Here is a 19512-nt window from a genome sequence, read left to right as displayed (position 1 = left end):
GAAAAACAAAACAAAACCAAAAAAAAAAAATCAAAAAGTTCCATTATCCCCCCCCCCCCACACACACACACAAAGAAGTTGTTTAACTGTCGCCCGTGTTTGGGTTCGGCTTAACAATGTTTCCAGTCATCTTTTTTGCGTTGACAATCTCCTTAACCATCCTGGCTGGTGACTACAGATAGCGGCTTCCTGGGGCAAAAGGCACAGCCGGCAGTGTTCTAGGATTGAAGACTCCAGAGCCAGAGGAGCAGCCAGAGCCCTCCCGGAGCGGCCGGCCCCGGAGGTTTCTTGCACGTGGGAGGAAGGATGGGTCACCCGCAGGTGTGGGCGCTCAGCAGAGGGAGGCAGAATCTGGAAAGCGGCGAGCACCCATGGCGGGCAGCGGTGGCCTTGGGGATTGGTGGACAAGGGACCGCGAGGGGAGTGCAGTGCTGAGAGGAAGCCGGGGGCCAACCTGGGGTGGGGATGGCAGCTCTGCTGTAGCAGGGTCTGCACGCCCAGCAGGGGAGTCTGCACAGGGCAAGTAGCTGGTGCGCCGGACTGGGTGGGAGGTGGCGCACAGACCACGGGGAAAAGGGCGGGACCAAAAAGGGCTCCTGGCAGGCAGCCAATGGGCGCCGCCCACACACAGGCCACGCCCCCGGACCCGTCCTGAGCGCACGGGCTGGGAGGCGCAGACCCAGCTCGGGACGCGCGGTCTAGGCGCTGTGGCCATGCCTGGCGGCTCCCTAGCGACTGTTCTGAGACCAGCGCAACCCTGGTAGACGACACCCCGGGCCCGGCTGGCCCGGCCATGCCGCTGGAGACGCAGGACGCGCTGTACGTGGCACTGGAGCTGGTCATCGCCGCTCTGGCGGTGGCGGGCAACGTGCTGGTGTGCGCCGCGGTGGGCGCCTCGAGTGCTTTGCAGACCCCCACCAACTATTTCCTGGTGTCACTGGCGGCGGCAGACGTGGCCGTGGGACTCTTCGCCATCCCCTTCGCTATCACCATCAGCTTGGGCTTCTGTACGGACTTCCACAGCTGCCTTTTCCTCGCCTGTTTCGTGTTGGTGCTCACGCAGAGCTCCATCTTCAGCCTCTTGGCCGTGGCCGTCGACAGGTATCTGGCCATTCGCGTCCCGCTCAGGTGAGACAAATCTTTCCAGCCTGGGCCGGTTTAGGTTTTACCGAGGGGCGCCCCCTCCAGGCCCACGGTTCTACCTCAGATGGGCCAGATTAAGAGTACACTAAGAGAGGTTCTGGCGTGGAGGATGCCAGCTACCTCCCGCGACTCTTGTTCCACGGCGGGTTGTTGAGACCGTCCTGGGGCAGCAGAAGAGGCCACCGGGTAGGCGTCTCTTAGGCGTCAGGGATGCTCCAGTCGCTCCCAGCTTAGGGGATCTAAATAAGGACACCCTTAGGGTCTCTGGGAAGTGCGCTCCCTGCGAGGTACCCGGCACGGACTCAGGAAGCTCAAGCTCGGGAAGGTTTGGTGTTTGCATCTCCACCCTCGTGGCGAAAGATACACCTTCCTAGCCCTCTTAGCTCGGCAAGGGAATCAACAGCAGCTGCCTTTCGCGGTCTTGTGCGTAATGGGCCCCGAGAAACTTCAACTAAGTGCAAGGCAACTTTGGATTCTGGGAACTGGTACTGTTATAAGGGACACAGTACTAACGACCCAGCTTTAGAATGCGCCTCTCCTATAACTGAGGCGGCAAGTCAGATCTAAGGGAAAAGTGCCACTTAGCTCTGGTGGGGAACTCTAGGAGCATTGGTCCCTACTAGCCCCGTGGTGACTCAGATTACTCCCAGACATTTTAAAGAGCTACAGTGCTTGCTGCCTCACTGAACACTGACAAGCAAGCAGTCTCAGAGCCTCTAGCCATTGTGTAACCTTATTTGTATACAGCCACAGTGCCCAGCAGCCCGAGAGGAGAGGCCCTTTCTCCAAATACGCTTAAACCACTTTCTCCTTTTTCCACCCTGAGAAAACAGGATTCAGGGTAGCCAGCCAGTTAGCAAGGGACATGGCTCCCAGTTGTAGCTAATAAATTTAAAGTTGTTTGATGTCTGTTGGTGCCTGGGCCCTTGGCATTTCCGAAGTGAGCTTTGGATCTCTTTAGATTTGGAACCTAGACGAGGAAACTGAGTCACAAGAGTAGGAAGAGAAAGGGAAGAACTCACTGAGCTCCGACTTGGTGCCAGACAACGCCAATTAAATATTTCTACTTTAATCCTGGCACTATCCAGAGGACAGGTGCTGTCGCCTGCATGCTATAGGTGAGGAGTGGTGGCCCGGGGAGATGAGGGTCTAGTTCAGGATGCTACATGTGGGATGAATGGCATTGATGTTCACCATGCCATCCACCTGTCTCCCGGGGCTGCGTGTGGTCCCAGTGTTGTAGAGATGCGGAGAAGAGGTCCTGTCCGCAGTACGCCAGTGTTTCTAGGAGAAATGTGTTTGGGGAATTGATGAGCAGAAAACTCCCACAAGCCCTTGTAATAGATAGAAGTGATGAGCCTGGTGGTCCCTTGTGTGTAAGATGGTGGTCCCTTGGGTCCCAGATGGGACAGGAAGCCCCTGCTTTTGTGTGTGTGTGGGGGGGGGGAGGTTTCCACATCCACTGCCCTTGGCATCTGACTGGGAAGCTGCACATATCCCCTCAGGAGCGCTGCAACCAGGGATTTCTGAGCATGAACCTATACAGCCTCTCTTCTCTCCATTCTGTTGGGTCTGGTCTTGTCTCTTACCTCCCTTAGAGTACTTTGTGGCCTTTTGAACTTTTCCCCCACAGTGCTGAGCAGTCAAAGGCCGCCAGCTTGAGTTGCCTACACAGGGGAAGCCCTTTGGGCTTGCCCCTGGCAGAGCCCCAAATACATGGCAGCTCACCCAGGACACACTCCAAGTATCTCTTGTGCCACATGACCCGAGCAGGAAGTTCCATAAATGTTTAAATCTGTTAGTTCTTGTCCTGGGTTGTGCTGGGCGGGTCTTGAAGCAAACGGGTGTGGGTGTCTTAAGGGGAAACAGATGTGAATCACGGGCTCCTTGCTTCTCCTTTGCATTTGCTAAGGGTGAGGGGCCTGTGGAAGGTGGAGGGAGGGAGAGCAGCGTGTGCAGAGTCCAGTGTGCGCTGTTACCACCTGCAGGCCTGTCCTGGGGGGTCTGGAAGTGAGCACAGCAGTATCCTGCTCCACACCCAGGCAGATATGACACCAGCTTGCACAGTGGTAGGTCGAAATGTATACAAGGTTCTCACCCTTTCTTGAGCCCTCCCGAGAGGTGGCGTGCTTGGTGGGCCTCCTGCCCTCAGCAGTTGAAAGCACAACCCTATGGGAACAGGTTAAAATGTAGATTACTGTGAGCTGAACTCTGGCAACAGGACCGTAGTTCCAGCTGCACTCAGGAAGGCTGAGGTAGAGGGATTGCCTGAAGTTCAGGAATTCAAGGTTAATTTGGGTAACAGCAAGCCTCTTGTCTGAAAAGAAAATGCAGATTACAGAACCCAGTTGGGTCCTGCAGAATCAGAGGTGTGGGGTGGGGTGTACAAAGGCCTCCAACATTAACGCCTACCTTGGGTCTGCTATTTATATCAAAAGTTTGAGAACCCTCACTCAGCTTCTCTTGTTTGACGTGGGCTGGATCTGAGTGACCCTAAATACTGAGTTGGTTCCGAGATCCTCCTTGGGGGACATGGAACTACAGCTGGACATCAAAACAGAGGTGCCTGGCTAAGGAGCCAGGTGTGGTCCAGGCATGGAAATCAGCATTCAGGAGCCCCAGGCAGGAAGATAATCACCAGTTGGAGGCTAGCTTGGGGCTACATAGTAAGTTCCAGTCCCAAGCTAGCCTGAGTTACAGTGGGAGACCTGTCTCAAAAAGGAAAGAAGAAAGAAAGAAAGGAAGGAAGGAAGGAAGGAAGAAAGAAAGAAAGAAAGGAGAAAGTAATTGATGAGGGATTAAGATCAGATACTCTCTTCCAGAAGACCAAAGTTCAGTTCCCATCAACCTACATCAGGTTGGCTTACAAGTACCCATACTTTTAGTTCCAAGGGATTCAGCACCCTTTTCTGACTTCCTTAGGTACCTACAATTGGGCACACCCACATTAAAAAATATAAAATAAAATAAGCCAATTAAAAAAAAAATCCTGTTTAGGAGGCAGTGTCTCTCTCAGGAAGCCAAGCCAGTGAAGCCCAGGGTGTGAGCACAGAATGCTTAGAGAAGCACGTCTCTCACCTGGGCAAAACAAACTTAGACTTGACTCCATGGCTCTGATGGTGTCGTGCTTAGGAGCCCCTGGCTCCCCTGGTCTTGATTTCACTAACATGAGGGGGCAGGCGCTGCAGCATGAAAGAGGGAGCCTAGAGGCGATGCCAGGCATAAAAACCATCCCTTTGTGGTCCTTAGAGGGAGGGGTGTCCACAGACAGACAGGTCCTGCCTTCTGCCCTGGTAAGGACTCCCATGCAGGGAAGCTTTTGAAGTGAGCTGTGCTAGGCTGTGCTAGGGATGCACAGCAGAGCTGGAGTGGAAGCTGGTGACTGTGGGAGGTCAGCCACGTCTCCTCCCACGTCTCCAGCCACGTCTCCAGCCACGTCTCCTCCCACATCTCTGCCCACAGCAGCCTCTGGCTCTCTCACTTCATCCTTTGGCTGGTTCCTGCTGGTGCCCACAGGAGTACTTCCTCCGGGCCTAACCTAATCCTGTTCCCCCTTCGTGCCACTCCGAGGGCCTTCCTTCCTTTGCTCAGTGAACTCAGTTTTCCCTTTTACCGTGGTTGACTCTGGAAGAGCTGACTGGATTGTTCTCCTAGAGGTGCTGAGGGACGGTGTTTTGGAGAGAGATGTGTCTATTGGCTAATCAGAACGAAAGGGCCATATTTGTCCTTCCTTCTCTCCTCTGCCATACTGTGTGTGTGTCATTAGGAATGTATGTTCTAAAACAGTGCAAAAAACAAAACAACAATAACGACAACAACAACAACAAAGGCAGGCAGGGGCAGGAGGGCCGAGACAGCAGATCTATAGTGAGTTGCTCTGGAGCCCTGCTGAAGCCTGGGTAGCAGGCACTTCAGGAGCGCACCCCCGTGCCCAGCTGTTTTGGTATGCTCTAATGAAGGAAGCTGTGTTGTCAGAAGATCCCTCACAGGCCTGCATGAGGATAGGGTGATACAGGGCCTGGGGATGCTGGGAAAGCTAGGCGAGCAGCAGGTGTCCCGGGCTGAGGGCAGGTAGCTACAGATTCTGGGGTGTGGCCTACTTAAAGCAGGTCCTGGCTCCAGAGTTACCCAGAACTGGGTGTTGCTTTGCACTTGTTTATTCTCTGTTGTTAGCACACAGGGGACTCGTTCCATCTCCAGACCTGGAGCCCTGACCTTGAAGCCAGAGCAAGGGCCACCATCGGCTCTTGTCTAATCTCATATTTCTGTTCTCTCCAGCTTGACCAATATTGCAGACAGCAGGTGGCTTTTGCCTGGGTGGGTGAAATGGGGAGGGGAGGCCCTTGAGCCTGTCTTAAAACTAGGCTGGAACTGAGTCACATACTCAGGAGGGCTCCTGGAACTCCACTCCTCAGGCTGCAGAAGTCAAGCCTGAGGTAACCAGTCAGCCTTCAGGAGAACATGGAAATGGCCAGGCAGGGGTGATGAAGTGGGGCTGGCTGGCACCCCAGCTGTTCAGTTCCCCCGAGGGGTGAGAGGAGAGGGTCCTCCTGGTCATCACAGGCTCTCCCCTTGAATGGAGTGGGGCCCAGAGCTGCACCCGGCAGGCCACACAGCCTGTAGTTACTGAGCTTGCCTGGAAGGGCCACGGCCCAGGGGCAGCCATGCAGGAAATGGTTTTGCACCTTAGACCACCATCTACATCCTGTTCTGAAAGGCGGTGTGCACCGCCTGTGGCTGTCTGGAGAAAGAGCTGGTGGGAAATTGTGGTTCTTGCTTGTCAGCTTGGCAGCTGGGTATATACCTGTGAGGGACTTGTTCTTTTCTTTCCTTTTTTTTTTTTTTTTTTTGTTTGTTTCGTGTTTAGAGACAGGGCTTCTCTGTGCAGCCCTGGCTGTCCTGGACTCATTCTGTAGATCAGGCTGCCCTGGAACAACTCACCTGCTTCTGCCTCGGCCTCCCAAAGACATGTGCCACAACCACCCAGCGAGGGACTCCTTCCTTCCTTCCTTTCTTCCCTTCCTTCCTTCCTTTCTTCCCTCCCTCCCTCCCTCCCTCCCTCCCTCCCTCCCTCCCTCCCTCCCTCCCTCCCTCCCTCCCTCCCTCCCTCTTTTCACTTACAGATCATGCCTCAAGTTGATTTGTAAAATCAACATAGGCCACTGATCATCCGCAAACAGTGTGTCAGTGTGTCTCCCCAGTCCGTCTGTCTTCACATCGGCAGGCATGTGAAGTCTTTTCTATGGAGCCTTCACAGGAGGCCTGGGCACCTTTGGGAGCCTGAGCTGGAGCTGAGGCCTGGGCCGGGGCTCGAGCGGAAACCTCTGCTTTGATTTGAACCTTGGGCTTTGGTTGGTAGAGCCTGCAACCCTTGGCCATGTAGCTTCTAGTCTAACCCCAGCTTGTGGTGAGCAACAAAAGCAAGATGGGGCCCTTTGGCATCTTGGGCTTAACCACCTTGGGCTTCACAGGGGCCTTGCTGGCCTCTGCACGTGAACTCATTGCCTTCCAACTGTTGGCCTGCATCTTCTTCAGGCCTTTCTTACTGTACTTCTTGACAAAGCACATGCTCCTCAGGAACTCGGGGTCGACCCCCTTAAGAGATTCGTATCTTTGTGACCGGGGTTTCTCGATGCCGTTTCTGTGCCATTCTCGGGATTGGTTGTGTGGTTTGGTTCTTGGACTTGTCCATGTCTGAACGGTAACCTACGTCTTCCGAAGTGCCTGGGACCAAAAGAGAAAGAACGAGGGACTTTTTCGTAATTAAATCATTTTAGGTAGAAAAATCTACCTTTAATCTAGCCACACTTTCTGCTGGTAGCCTATATAAAAGACATGGAAGAAGGAAGTTCTTTCTCTTTGCCTGCTTGCTCTTGCTGGCAAGTCCACCCGTTCACTGTAATTAGAGCCTGCTTCTTCAGAATTCCAGCAAATACTGAAGACCAGGTGAGACCTCAGCCTTGTGAGCTGAACAACTACTGGATTCTTGGACCATATATATGTGTGTGTATATATATATATATGTATATACATATATATATACACACACACACACACACACATATATATAAAGCAAATCCCCTATATGTGTGTGTGTGCTCATCCTAAAAGTTCTGTTCCTCTAGAGAGCCCCCACTAATGCATAAGGGCAAAGGAAATGACGTTTTCTCCAGACAGACCGTCTGCATTCCTTTCACACACACCGGGTCTGCAGCCTTGCAGGCCCTAACTCACGACCACTAGCAGGACTCAGTGTCTCTTCTCTCTGGCCTGTGCCAGTATGAGTGTGCCCTGCCTAGAGGTGTTCAACACATGCCCAGTTTTCTTGCATGTTGGACTTTTCCATCTATGACAGCATCCACACCTTATTAAAGCCCTTTCTATGGGTGGCCTTGCCTCTTATATACCACCTCCTAGCTAGTCTTGAGAACTCTGTGGGCAGGCACTTCGGAGATGCGGCCCAGAGCTCTTTAGCCTGGGATCACACAGGCTACACGCACCTGCATGCCTAGGAGCCCTAAACAGTATGGGGCTAGCTCCAGGGAGGAAGCCAGACACCACCTGGATTCTGTAGGAGCAGTCCTTGATGAATGGGGGTGGATGGGGTGCCAGCAGATTGTGATGTGGGCCCTGAAGTCTTTACTGCATGCGACAGAGAGGATGGGTGACGGCTGAAGGGTAATATGACTAGAAAAGGGAGCTGTATTCGGTCCAAACATACGCTTGCACTCAGAGCTCCAGTAGCAGCTGAAGGGCTGGGGATTATCCTTGTCTCTTCCTTCCGTTCAGGGGTCTGTGGTCCAGCCTTTCCTTATACTTCCAACTCATCACCAACCTTCAAGAATTGTCCAGTGTGTTCTTTCTCCCTTAACAGTGTTGCCATGATCCACTCTTGTCTCAGGCTAACAGGCTGGAGACCTTGCCAGTGGCTGCAGGTCTCCATGACAGCTAAGGAGTGCACCTTCTCAGACAGCATCAATGTTGAGAACAGTTTGGCTGAAAGGGTGTAACGCTTTTTCTAGAGGGCTCATAGGAAGGAAGAGCTCTGGGCTGTGTGAGGGCCGTGCACAGGAGCAGAGCCGGAGAGCCCTGGTGCCTCAGAGAGTGAGGCTGGGGAGGCAGAGCAATGGGGTGGAGCAGGCGGGTCACAGAGGGCCTGAGGCTTCCTACGGGGCTCAGAGTTTGTCCTAAAGGTTCTGCTGCATCCCTAAAGGACCCAGGAGGTGTGTGGGTACTGAGGGTGGCATAGAAGTCAGCACCTCGAAGGGTACAAAAAGGAAAGCAAGCGCACCTCGTTCTGTGACCAGCTCGTCTGCTGAGCAGCCCTTCTGTACTCCCTCCTACTGGCTCCTACTGACCCTCAGGTGTAGGCCACCATCTTCTTTTGCATTGGCTTATCTGTGCGAGTGTGCACGCCACAGCGTGATATAGAGGACAAAGGACAGCTGGCAGGAGGTGCTTCTCTCCTACCACATGGATCCCGGGGGTTGAACTCAGGTCATCAGACTTGCTGACAAGGCTGACAGGGTCCCATAAAGTTAACTGGGTTTTATTTACTTATTTATTTTGAAACAGGATGGCTCACAGAGCCCAGGCTGTGTCCCCCTTCCCAAGTGGCTGTGCTTTTACACATATGCCACCATGTTTGCCTTGAATTTGCTTTTAGAAAGTTTTTTTTTTTTTGGATTCAGTGGGTTTGACTTCTTTCACGTGGAAGTGTGGACATAGTCGAGACATTTCCACCCCATCCTCCATCAACTGGGTCTCCAGCTCCAGGTGGCGTAGGGAGAGAACAGAGGGCAGAGCCACAGCACCTGGGAAACCTGGCAGCCCAGAAAGTGGTGCACAGGCTGTGACTCCCGGCTTCTGTCCTAAATTCCTTTCCGGTCGCTGCTGGCAGTTAGGCTGGAGCATTTCTCCTTGAGGATTCCACACCACCGTGATGATCCTGCCTGCCTCTGTTTGTAGAAACTCACGAAACCTGTTTTCTGATACCCTCCACTCTGATTTTAATACAATTATGAATTTACCTTTGTGTCTTAACTGTCAGTCCCTATGGTTTTGTGAGATAACGAGGTGAGAATCACACGCCACTGTGGAATTCTTTACTCATTTCTTTAGAGACGGTGCCGTGTAGCACAGGCTAGCCTGGACTCAGCTTTCACTTCCTCCTGCTCCTGAGTGCTGGAATTTAGGTGTGTGACACCACTCCTGGTTTAGTTCCGGCTGGGCTTCATGGTGCTAGCTAAGCACCCTACCAAGAGAGCTACAGTTCAGCCCAGAATTTAATTTCCTTTACTATTTTGTGTATGTGTACGAGAGAGACAGAGAAAGACAGGGTCTCACTGGAACTCAGAATCCTCTTGCTTCTACCTCCCAAGTGCTGGGATTACAGATGTGTATGCCCACAGCTGATTCAAATGTAGGCATTTTATTTTTAAAACTATTTTAATGTTTATGTGTATGTGTGTTTTACCTGCATGCACGTCTGTGCACCATGTGCATCCCTCATGCCTGCCGAATCTAGAAGAGGTTGTTGGATCCCCTGGAACTGAGGTTCATATGGCTGTGAGCTTCCATGTGGGTGCGGGGACTCGAACCTGGGTCCTCTGCAGAAGCATTATTAAGTGTTCTCAACTGCCAAGTCACCTCTCCAGCCCCTCAAGTGTAGAGTTTAAATCAGGAATCTTGTTATGCTAGATCTTCACTTTTTTTTTTTTTTCGAGACAGGGTTTCTCTGTGGTTTTGGAGCCTGTCCTGGAACTAGCTCTTATAGACCAGGCTGGTTAGATCTTCACTTTAAGACCACTCTGGTGGACAGCTGGATGGACTGGAAGGGACAAGATTATGTAGGAAAGCCAGGTGTCATCCAGGCCAGGAAGAAAGGAAGTGTGATTATGGCAGAGGCCATGGAGAACATTTGTACCTGGAGGGAAGGAAGGCTGATGTCTGTCTGACATCACCCAGGAGCCTGAGAGTTTGAAAAGAGGTCCTAAGTAAAGCCACACGGCCAACCAAGATACCGGACAGTAAAGAGCTGGGCGCCAGAGATGGACCCAGATCCAGCTAGTGAGCCAGGCCTCCCAAGGTGGCTGGTGGGCAGCATCTGAATGGGTATGTGGGCGCTGTCACCAGAGATTGGTGAGTCATCTAGAGGGACCGGCAGATCGAATGGGCAAAGGTAAGTGGTGTGCTTGTAGCTGAAGATGGGAATCCAGAAGACGGGCTCACAGGGGTTTGGTGACGTGGAGAGAAGCTGGTGGTAAAAGAGTAAGTCCAGGCCAGCTCCCAGGTTTCTGGGCATCAGTGTGTTACTGCTCTGAAAATTAGGGGGGTAGGGAGAGGTGCTGGGGAGCTTGTGGCCCAGGTATATTCCGTGCCTAGGTTGGACCCGCAGGCTAGGAAGTGTAGTTGAGTGTGAACTATGGAGAGGTTGGGGTTCACTAGTCCTTCACTGCGTGGGTTCAGCCCCTCCTGCTTTGTTAGAGCCCAGGCTTTCCCCTCTCCTACCATATGGAAGTTCTTGCTTGACACCCCGCCTTTCTACTTCCCAATGCCTCTTGGGTTTACTGCCTATGTAGCTTCAGGCCTGCCCGCCACAAACTTCCCGAAGTGGCTTTCTGTATACAGCATCTGTTTCACACACTGTGATTTCAACACTGTAGCTGACTCTGGCCCTATTTGCTCTGCCCTGGAGCTTCTGTCTACCCAGTACTCCCTCTCCCATGCTCCTCCCTGTGTGTCTGCCCTGGCTTCCAGGACCCCTCACCTCTTGGAACTTAATGTGCTGAGGTCTCTGCATGTGTTCCCTGCCTGGAATGTTGCTCCATTTTCCTGCTGATTCTTCCGCATGCGCGCTGTGTCTCCTTGTGCGTCCCTGGGGTTTCTTGGCCACTCTCTACAACTTTGCAGCTATTTTCTTCACTCATAGCTTGTCAAGCTGTCAGCTGTTCTGTGGATGGGCCAGCTTGTTGCCAATAGATCAGAATTCTATATGTAATGTCCTAAGAGGTTTATGGGAGAAACGGAGGAAATTGAGTGATGGGGACTGATTGGCCCTGTTCCAGAAGACCAAGTCTCTCCTCTCTTTGGCATTTCCAGAAGTTATTAGCAATATAGCCTGGTTCACTAACTGGATCTAAGTCCATCTCTGGCTTCAGGTTTTTTACTGTCCTGGTATCTGGGTTGGCCGTGTGGCTGTATCTGGGACCACTCTTTTTCAACTTCAGACTCCTGGGTGTTGTTAGACAGGCATCTGCTGTGCAATAATCCTTCTGTACATTGTGACAATGTTTTTCTCTCATTGTTAATAAAGAGCTGATTGCCCGATACCTAGGCAGGATTTTCAGGGCAGAGAGAAGGGTGGGAAGAAGGATAGAGTCATGGGAGATGCAAAGGAAAGCAAGCTGAAGATTCTGTATTGAAAAAAGGTACCGTCACATGGCAGAGGGTAGATTAGAAATACGGGTTAATTTGAAATGTAAGGGTTTTCTGGTAACAAGCCTGAGCTACCAGCTGAGCATTTTACAATTAATAATATGTCTCTGGATGGTCATTTGGGAGCAGCTGCTGAGACAGAGAAACTTTGCCTACAGACATCAGTGCTCCCTCCAGGTACATTCAGGTGTTACTCATCTCAAATATGCCAGTTGTCTTAGTTTGCTTTCTATTGCTATGATAAGAACGGTGACCTATGGGAGAGGGTAGAAAGGGAGGGGAGGGGAGCAAATGTATAGCTCAATAAAAACAAACAACAACAAAAGGACCTGTGACCCAAACCAACTTGGGGAGGAAAGGCTTTCTTTCTCTCCCTCTCTTCCTCTCCTTTTCCCCTCTCTTCCTTTCTTTTTTTTTGGGGGGGGGGTTAGTCATCGTCCAGCTCATATACAGTCTGTCACTGAGGGAAGTCAGGACAGGAACCTGGAGGCAGGGACTGAAGCAGAGTCCATGGAGGGACACTGTTTACTAGCTTGCTCAGCCTGCTTTCTTACACAGCCAGGACCACCTGCCCGGGGGCACCACCCACACTGCTCTGACTCTCTCACATCAATCACGGATCAAGAAAACCCCACAGACTTGTCTACAGGCCAAAATGTCGGAGGCATTTTCTTAATTGAGGTTTCCTCTTTCCAGATGACTTTAGCTTGTATCAAGTTAACAAAAAACAAAACAAAAACTCAAACCACAACAAAACAGCACAAATATGTATGTATGTCCTGTGTATGTGTACATGTCACACACACACACACACCACCAGTCTGTGGTTCTAGAAATACCGAGTTGTTCTTAAGCAATATAGTTAGTTAACCTGTACGCCCTTGTCACAGGCTCCAGATGCAGCTACAAGAGGATGCAAAATATGCTTATGTGATCAGGACGGTGGTGAGCTGGTCTCTTTATATAAACCAGGCTCTTTGGCTTTGTTTCTGAGTACAGTGCTGGCTGTGGATGGAACGGGGAACATGTTCACCTCTGCTGTTAAGGAGCCTGTTCTGTTGGGATGATCTGGGCAACACTGGGTGCCAAGGTTCACACAGTGGCATACTTCAGTGTGAACTTCTCTGCTTCCATGTAAATTTCTGTCCTGCGAATTAACTCATATGTGCAGGCAAGTGGGAGCAGATGTTTGCTTTGCTTCATATATGATTTTGCCTGGGCAGAACTGGGGACAGGAGTTTGGGGGTGACATACTCTTCTGCAGGAAAGGAAAAGGGCCTGCTTGACTTCCAGGAGATTCCAGGGATGAAGGGGATAGAAACTGTGCCTGACACCCCTTCCTTAGAAAACTGCACCCCATCCTGTGCACCCCAGCCTGCTTTCATTCCCAGCACTGCTATATTGTCCTGGTTTGTCCTGGTTCGGAGCTCCTCCTGCAGCTATACCAGTCAGCTTGTTTGCTGTTATTCAGATAAACACTCTGGCAGCCACTAGCCCCGCTGGACTGCCCGCTCAGTTGACCCTAATAATCTTGAGAGTACCCTAGCTACAAAACTGTGTTACGAGTGATATGCCCTAACCCATGCTCACCTATGTCCTGTGTGTGTGTGTAGAGAACATGAGGTTTTTGATGTATGTATGTACTTACCAGCAAGCTTGGTATCTCACATCTTTTTTTTTTTTAATATTTATTTATTTATTACGTATACAATATTCTGCCTGAAGGCCAGAAGAGGGCACCAGACCTCATTACAGATGGTTGTGAGCCACCATGTGGTTGCTGGGATTTGAACTCAGGACCTTTGGAAGAACAAGCAATGCTCTTAACCGCTGAGCCATCTCTCTAGCCCCGGTGTCTCACATCTTATTCCCACCATTCAGAAGGTTGAGGGGGAAAAAAGTGGCCCTAGGTTTGAGGCTGATGTGGGCTACATACTGAGTTCCAAGACAGCCTGGACAGATTGAGATTCTGTCTCAAAAAAACAAAAGGATATATATTGTTTTACAACAGAAATGTCTGCATTTACTGAGGAGTGGAGCTTATGGACAAGACTAAATATGAAGAGCCCTCAACAGCTAAGAAGCAGTATAGTTCTCAGCATGTATTCACTTAGCAGTGCATTTAGGAAGTGCTCTGTTGTGGGGCTCAGGAACGAACTCAGGGTCTCATTGATGGTAGGTGCCTGCTGAGTCCCAGTCTAGCTCCCAGCCATGGAAAGTGCCATGTAAATCTGTGTTGTAAGTCACAGCTGTGGCTGGGAGGTGGGCTCCAGCGCCACTGTGTATGAGAGGGCTCAGGCTACTATGTTGCTGTCCAGGGGCTCGGAGCTGGAAGCATCCTGAGAGCTGGGACTGTGACCTGGTTTGGGCCCCAGAACCCTGTTCCAGTAGGCCAGCACTGGTTGTGTAGCCCTTGGCCAGTTCCCAGCCCCTTCATTAGGTAGTCAGCAATCACATTGCTCTATTGTTGATTCTTCTGTATGGCTGCTTCCACCAATCCCTTAGCTAATGAACTTTATAAGGAGGGCCTGGACACAGCTCTGCACAGCAGAGAGCTACAACTATTTGCCAGAGTCTGTTTTCCCAGGACAGCTCTTTAACGTGGACTGTTTTCCAATGGCCTTAGGTGACGCCATGAAAGGGTCATCCATCCCTGGGGGGATCCCGACCCACAGGTTGAGAACCTCTGCACCAAAGAGTGGTAGAGGTTGTTCAAGTCCTGATTCCTGTGTGCTGCTTGCAGATCAGAGGCTCCAGGACTTGGCAAGCAGCTCTCATGCTAAAGCATTTGATGCATGGCTGGGTGACAGAAGACTGGAAACTGGGACTTGTGATATGAGCATTGAAGGCTAGCGGCCCCTAGACAGCAAATAACCACTTTGGTCAGTGGTAGCCATCGATTTGGTGGGCTTTGTGTTGCTATGATTTAGCGGTAGTGGGCAAATCATTTACGTTCCGAGCCTTGTTTCTCATAGTGACAGCCTGGGTTAGCAGCCCCTTCCCATGAGACTTGGTTAGTGGGAGGTGTGAGTTTCAGGGTGTAGTGTGCCCAAGGAGGCGGGGCTTGTGTGCTGTGCTACTGGAATTTGTTTGGAGAGAGGAGCATTCGGGCACTTGTCTCAATTTGGTGTCTCTCATATCTGGCTCCCTGGATCTTTGCTGTCCTACTATTGATATTGTCTGTGGACATTTGATGGGTCACTCACTCAGCTTGAGTACTCCAGTCTGTCCCTTCAGCTCTCAGTGTTCCTCTCCCTCCTTCTCAGATCCCACTTCCATGGTCCCAGCCTGCACCCCGTAAAATGCAAAGTGGCACCACCATCAAGGTCCTGTTTGCCTGGCAAGCTCTCCTCATCTCTCCCGGGGTGACAGACAAGTCCTGTGTCCTAGCTGCCTCTCCCTTCCTCATCTTTGTGAAGTGACAATTCTCAAGAAGACACAGCCCATGTCACCACCATCCAGCCTTTGCTCTTGAACCAGCCTTTTTATCCTTTCTTCTGCCAGCACTCAGGCAGCATCCCTTCACACAGCCCTGCATCCTTCTGACTCCTCAGCCATCTCTGATGGCCTCTTTTTTCTTTTTGGGAAGGAGGCTGCTGGGGATAGCCTCATATCACTTATATTAACCTCAAACTCCTGGTCTTTCTGTCCCCACCTCCTGAGTGCTAGGATTACAGGCATGCCACCACACCCACGGCCTGGTCAGTTTTTCTGCATCTTCTCTATAGGTCACCGTCACTAGTTACTAACATCCACTCTTCTCATGACAGCCCCTAATCATCTGTTTCAGTGAATGTTAGGATATTGGGGAAAACCCCCTGAAAACCATGTATCATCCCTGATTCTTCACCATCCTCCATCTAATCCATCTTCAAGGCCTGTTGATTTTTTTCCAGTATCCATTGCATCATCCAGGCTGAATCCTGGTCCCAGAGAGCATCTTCTTGAGTTTTGAAATAGTTTCCTAGCTGCTCTTTCTGTGTCTTCGTGCATCCCTAAAACTCAGTTGCTGTGACCCAGTGACTTCTACAACATGAGCACTCCTTGGCTTGCAAGTCTTCCATGGCCTTGAGTCTGTAATGAAAGCCCGCGTGAGTGCCATTTGCCTGGAATCTCCTTGCTGTCCAGGGTTCTCCTCCCTCTCATCCACAAGCTTCTACTGAGAGGTCTTCCATGATGTCCTAGACTGAAGCTTTCCTTGTTTGTACCTTAGCAATCACTGACCAGAGAAGGAAGTCTAGGACTTGCTTACCCACAGCCAGTCCACCAAGGCTGGCCTGGTTCAGCTGAACTATTAATATGGCTGAGTCCAGGGCAGAGCTGTATTGCAGGCTACCTCACGGACAGGATTCTGAGTGGTTAGCCGTTGTGGAGGCATTGTTACCTTGCAGAGACTAACTGTGCTATTGATGGCCCTGGTGAGGCACTGGCAAGGAAAAACATTTTTCAGAGAGTTTCATCACTGGCCAAGAAAAATGCAGTGAACAGCTGAGCTCAGCAGGCCATCCTGTAGTAAAGGCCCTGCAACTGAGCTGCCTGCTGCTGAGAGGAAGCAGCAAAGCCGAACGGTCATTATGTATGAGCCAAGTCTCAGTGGGCTTCCTCTGCATATTGGACTGGTTGTCCTGCCTGCCCAGGCAACAGCATTGAGTATTCCTAGTATATAGTTGCTGCAAATCTACTACTAACAGCTATCAAATGAGGGATGTTTTCATGATGGCTGACTATAGCTGAGCTGTGGTGGTTCATGCCTTTAATCCCAGCACTCAGGAGGCAGAGACAAGTAGATTTCTTGAGTTTGGGGCCAGCTTGGTCTACAGAGTGAGTTCCAGGACAGCCAAGGTTACACAGAGAAACCCTGTCTCGAAAAGCCAAAAACAAACCAAAAAAAGAACAGACTATATATTGGGGACTATATACTGGGCACTGTGCTAGGCCCTGGGATACCAGTTCATTAAGATATGGTCTGTCCTTAGGTGGCTGTCATTCTAGTTGAGGGAAAAATGTATGTAACAAATTAAGGACCAGTTATCGATGTTGATTTCCCAAGCTTCAGCAAACTCTCCTGTCGGTGGCTTTCTGTAGATGAGGCACTAACAGTTTCTGTTCTAGATTCCGCAGAGAATTCAGCAGTGCCCCTGCCCAGAGTATGACGAAGGCCATTTTCCCTTTGTGAGATAAGGTTTGCTTTGTGGCCTCAGCCTCCTGATTGGAGGGCCACATGTGTGCACCCATCACAACCAGTCCTAAAACAAACTTCTGCTGTTAAGAGAAGTGGTTCTTGTCAAAAGCCCGAGGCAGAGTCAGCTTGTTCAGGTGTCTCCTTGTGAGTCAGGTTTCACATGCATGTTTCCTCACTATTAGTGACATCTTCCCTTAGCGATGGTGGTCCTTTACCATTAGAGCACGGACACGTTCTACACACTGGCATATCTCAACTACTCCTTCCAGGAGGCCTGCAATTACCCAGTACAGAGGCTATTCAAAAGGGTCTCTAAGATGTCTGTACCTTTGTCACTGAACAGAAACAAGTTCTGAGTCAAGAATGAGGGTTTTGTTTTGGTGTGGTTTTTTTTTTTGCATTGTTTTTCAAGACAAGGTTTCTCTGTGTAGCTCTGGCTGTCTTAGGCTCTGTACACCAGGCTGGCCTTTGCCTCTGCCTCCTGAGTGCTGGGATAAAAGGCGTGTGCCACCATGCCTGGCTAAGAATAACAGTCTCTCTGAGCTTCCTGCAGCAAAGCTGCTGACACTTGCCCCTGTGTCTGTGTTAAGTAATGGCCATGGTGCCCCAGAAGATGGACCTTCAAGCCAGGTGAGCTAAAAGGCCATGGGACACCAGCAGGGTGGGACTTTGGGCTCTGCTTCAGGAATACTGTAACATGACCGATAACAGATGATATTCTCTTTAACAGGTATAAAAGTTTGGTCACTGGGAGCAGAGCAAGAGGGATCATTGCTCTCCTCTGGGTCCTTGCCTTTGGCATTGGATTGACTCCGTTCCTGGGTTGGAATAGTAAAGACAAAGCCACCAGCAACTGCACAGGATCTGGGGATGGAAGCGTGAATAAAAGCTGCTGTCCTGTGAAATGTCTCTTTGAGAATGTGGTCCCCATGAGCTACATGGTGTATTTCAACTTCTTTGGGTGTGTCCTTCCTCCACTGCTCATAATGATGGTTATCTACATCAAAATCTTCATGGTGGCCTGTAAGCAGCTCCAGCGCATGGAGCTGATGGACCACTCAAGGACCACTCTGCAGCGAGAGCTCCATGCAGCCAAGTCACTGGCCATGATCGTAGGCATTTTTGCTCTCTGCTGGCTACCAGTACATGCCATCAACTGTGTCACTCTTTTCCACCCAGCTCTCGCCAAGGAAAAGCCCAAGTGGCTAATGAATGTTGCCATCCTCCTGTCACATGCCAACTCAGTCGTCAACCCCATTGTATATGCCTACAGGAACCGAGACTTCCGCTACACTTTCCACAGAATCATCTCCAGTTATGTTCTCTGCCAGACAGACACCAAAGGTGGGAGCGGGCAGGCTGGGGCACAGTCTGCTCTCAGTCTGGGCTTATGACCTCGGCTCTGGCCTTTTGGAGAAGGCTTAAAACAAACAATGGGACTCCACACAACTGGCTGGTTCTCACTGTGAAAGGCAGCTGCACCTCCCAAGCAAATGAGCTGCTCTTCTGAGTCCGACCTGGAGTTACACAACTCTAGCTAATATGCATATGCAATTGGTAGGCTCCAAGGTTAAATACACCTATGAATCTACTCAGCTGCTCTGTGTGGATGATGACAGTGGCTTGAATTGATTCCCAAAGATGTTTTATTTTTAAGAATCTGCCTTATTCGTGGTAGAAAATGACTAAAACTTACCTTACGGTGAAACACTGTGAACTATTATAATAAAAGTATTTTTCACTTAAAGTAATGGAAAAACAAAAGTTGGCTATACTATTGTATACTTGTTCCTAGGACTGCAACCCTGAAAACTAAGGTATAATTCTTCAATTAAGATACTGTTGTATTAATTTAGAAAATGATATTCTCCTAAGTTTTGAAATAGAATTATAATTTTAAAAAACAATTTTAAGTTCAGTGTTTTCCATGTACACAAAATACTAGATAGAAGCCGGAGAAATGGGTTCCTCCTCAACTGGAATCCTGCTTCTTGAGAGAGGTTCTGACTGGGTTTGCTTCTCTCCCAAGTTAAGATTTATTGGAACCAGGGGGCTGGAGAGATGGCTCAGTGGTTAAGAACACTAATTGCTCTTCCAGAGGACCTGAGTTAATTCCCAGCACCCACATGACAGTTCACACCTGTCTGTAATTCTAGTTCTGGGGAATCTGACACTTTCACAGAGAATATACACAAGCAAAATACCAGTGTACAATAAATAAATAAATCTTTAAAAAAAAGATTTATTGGAACCAGCCGGGCAGTGGTGGCGCACGCCTTTAATCCCAGCACTCAGGAGGCAGAGGCAGGCAGATCTCTGTGAGTTCGAGGCCAGCCTGGTCTACAAGAGCTAGTTCCAGGACAGGAACCAAAAGTTACGGAGAAACCCTGTCTCGAAAATCCAAAAAAAAGAAAAAAGAAAAAAAAAGATTTATTGGAACCCACAGTGTGAAATTTTCCTAAGGAAAATACCTAATTGTGCATTATATTCAGTGAAATAAAACTTGGTAAAAACACGTTCAAGGCCCTGCACTGGCTTGCTGTACAGTGTGCTGTCTGCACTAACCCTGAAGGCTGCCGAAAGGGGAAGCTCATGCTGAGTCCAGGGCTCCCGACTGGTAAAGAAACCTTGACTTTTTCTTTGCTACAGCTCAACATAATGCTCTGCCAACCCTCTGGTTCTCTAACTGCAACATGTGTTTGGCTTTTTATCCAGCAGCTGTTCACTAACAGTTTGTGTTTGGGGGCACA

The 19512-nt window shown here is 50.2% G+C and overlaps 1 protein-coding gene and 1 pseudogene across 1 annotated transcript; one reads left to right on the top strand and one right to left on the bottom strand.

The window, feature by feature from the left end:
• The first annotated feature begins 630 nt into the window (after positions 1-630).
• Adora2b (adenosine A2b receptor) lies at positions 631-19270 on the top strand. Its single transcript, XM_075992240.1, has 2 exons — positions 631-1128; positions 17493-19270. Exons 1-2 carry the CDS (start codon positions 794-796, stop codon positions 18154-18156), a joined length of 999 nt encoding a protein of 332 aa, XP_075848355.1. The 5' UTR covers positions 631-793; the 3' UTR covers positions 18157-19270.
• Positions 6328-6835, bottom strand: LOC142859571 (large ribosomal subunit protein eL29 pseudogene; annotated as a pseudogene).
• Positions 19271-19512: the final 242 nt, after the last annotated feature.

Source organism: Microtus pennsylvanicus, chromosome 11 (genome assembly GCF_037038515.1).
Source record: "Microtus pennsylvanicus isolate mMicPen1 chromosome 11, mMicPen1.hap1, whole genome shotgun sequence".
Classification (NCBI taxonomy): Eukaryota; Metazoa; Chordata; class Mammalia; order Rodentia; family Cricetidae; genus Microtus; species Microtus pennsylvanicus.
Note: the sequence above shows the minus strand (reverse complement) of the source record. Positions and strands in the feature narration are given on the sequence as shown.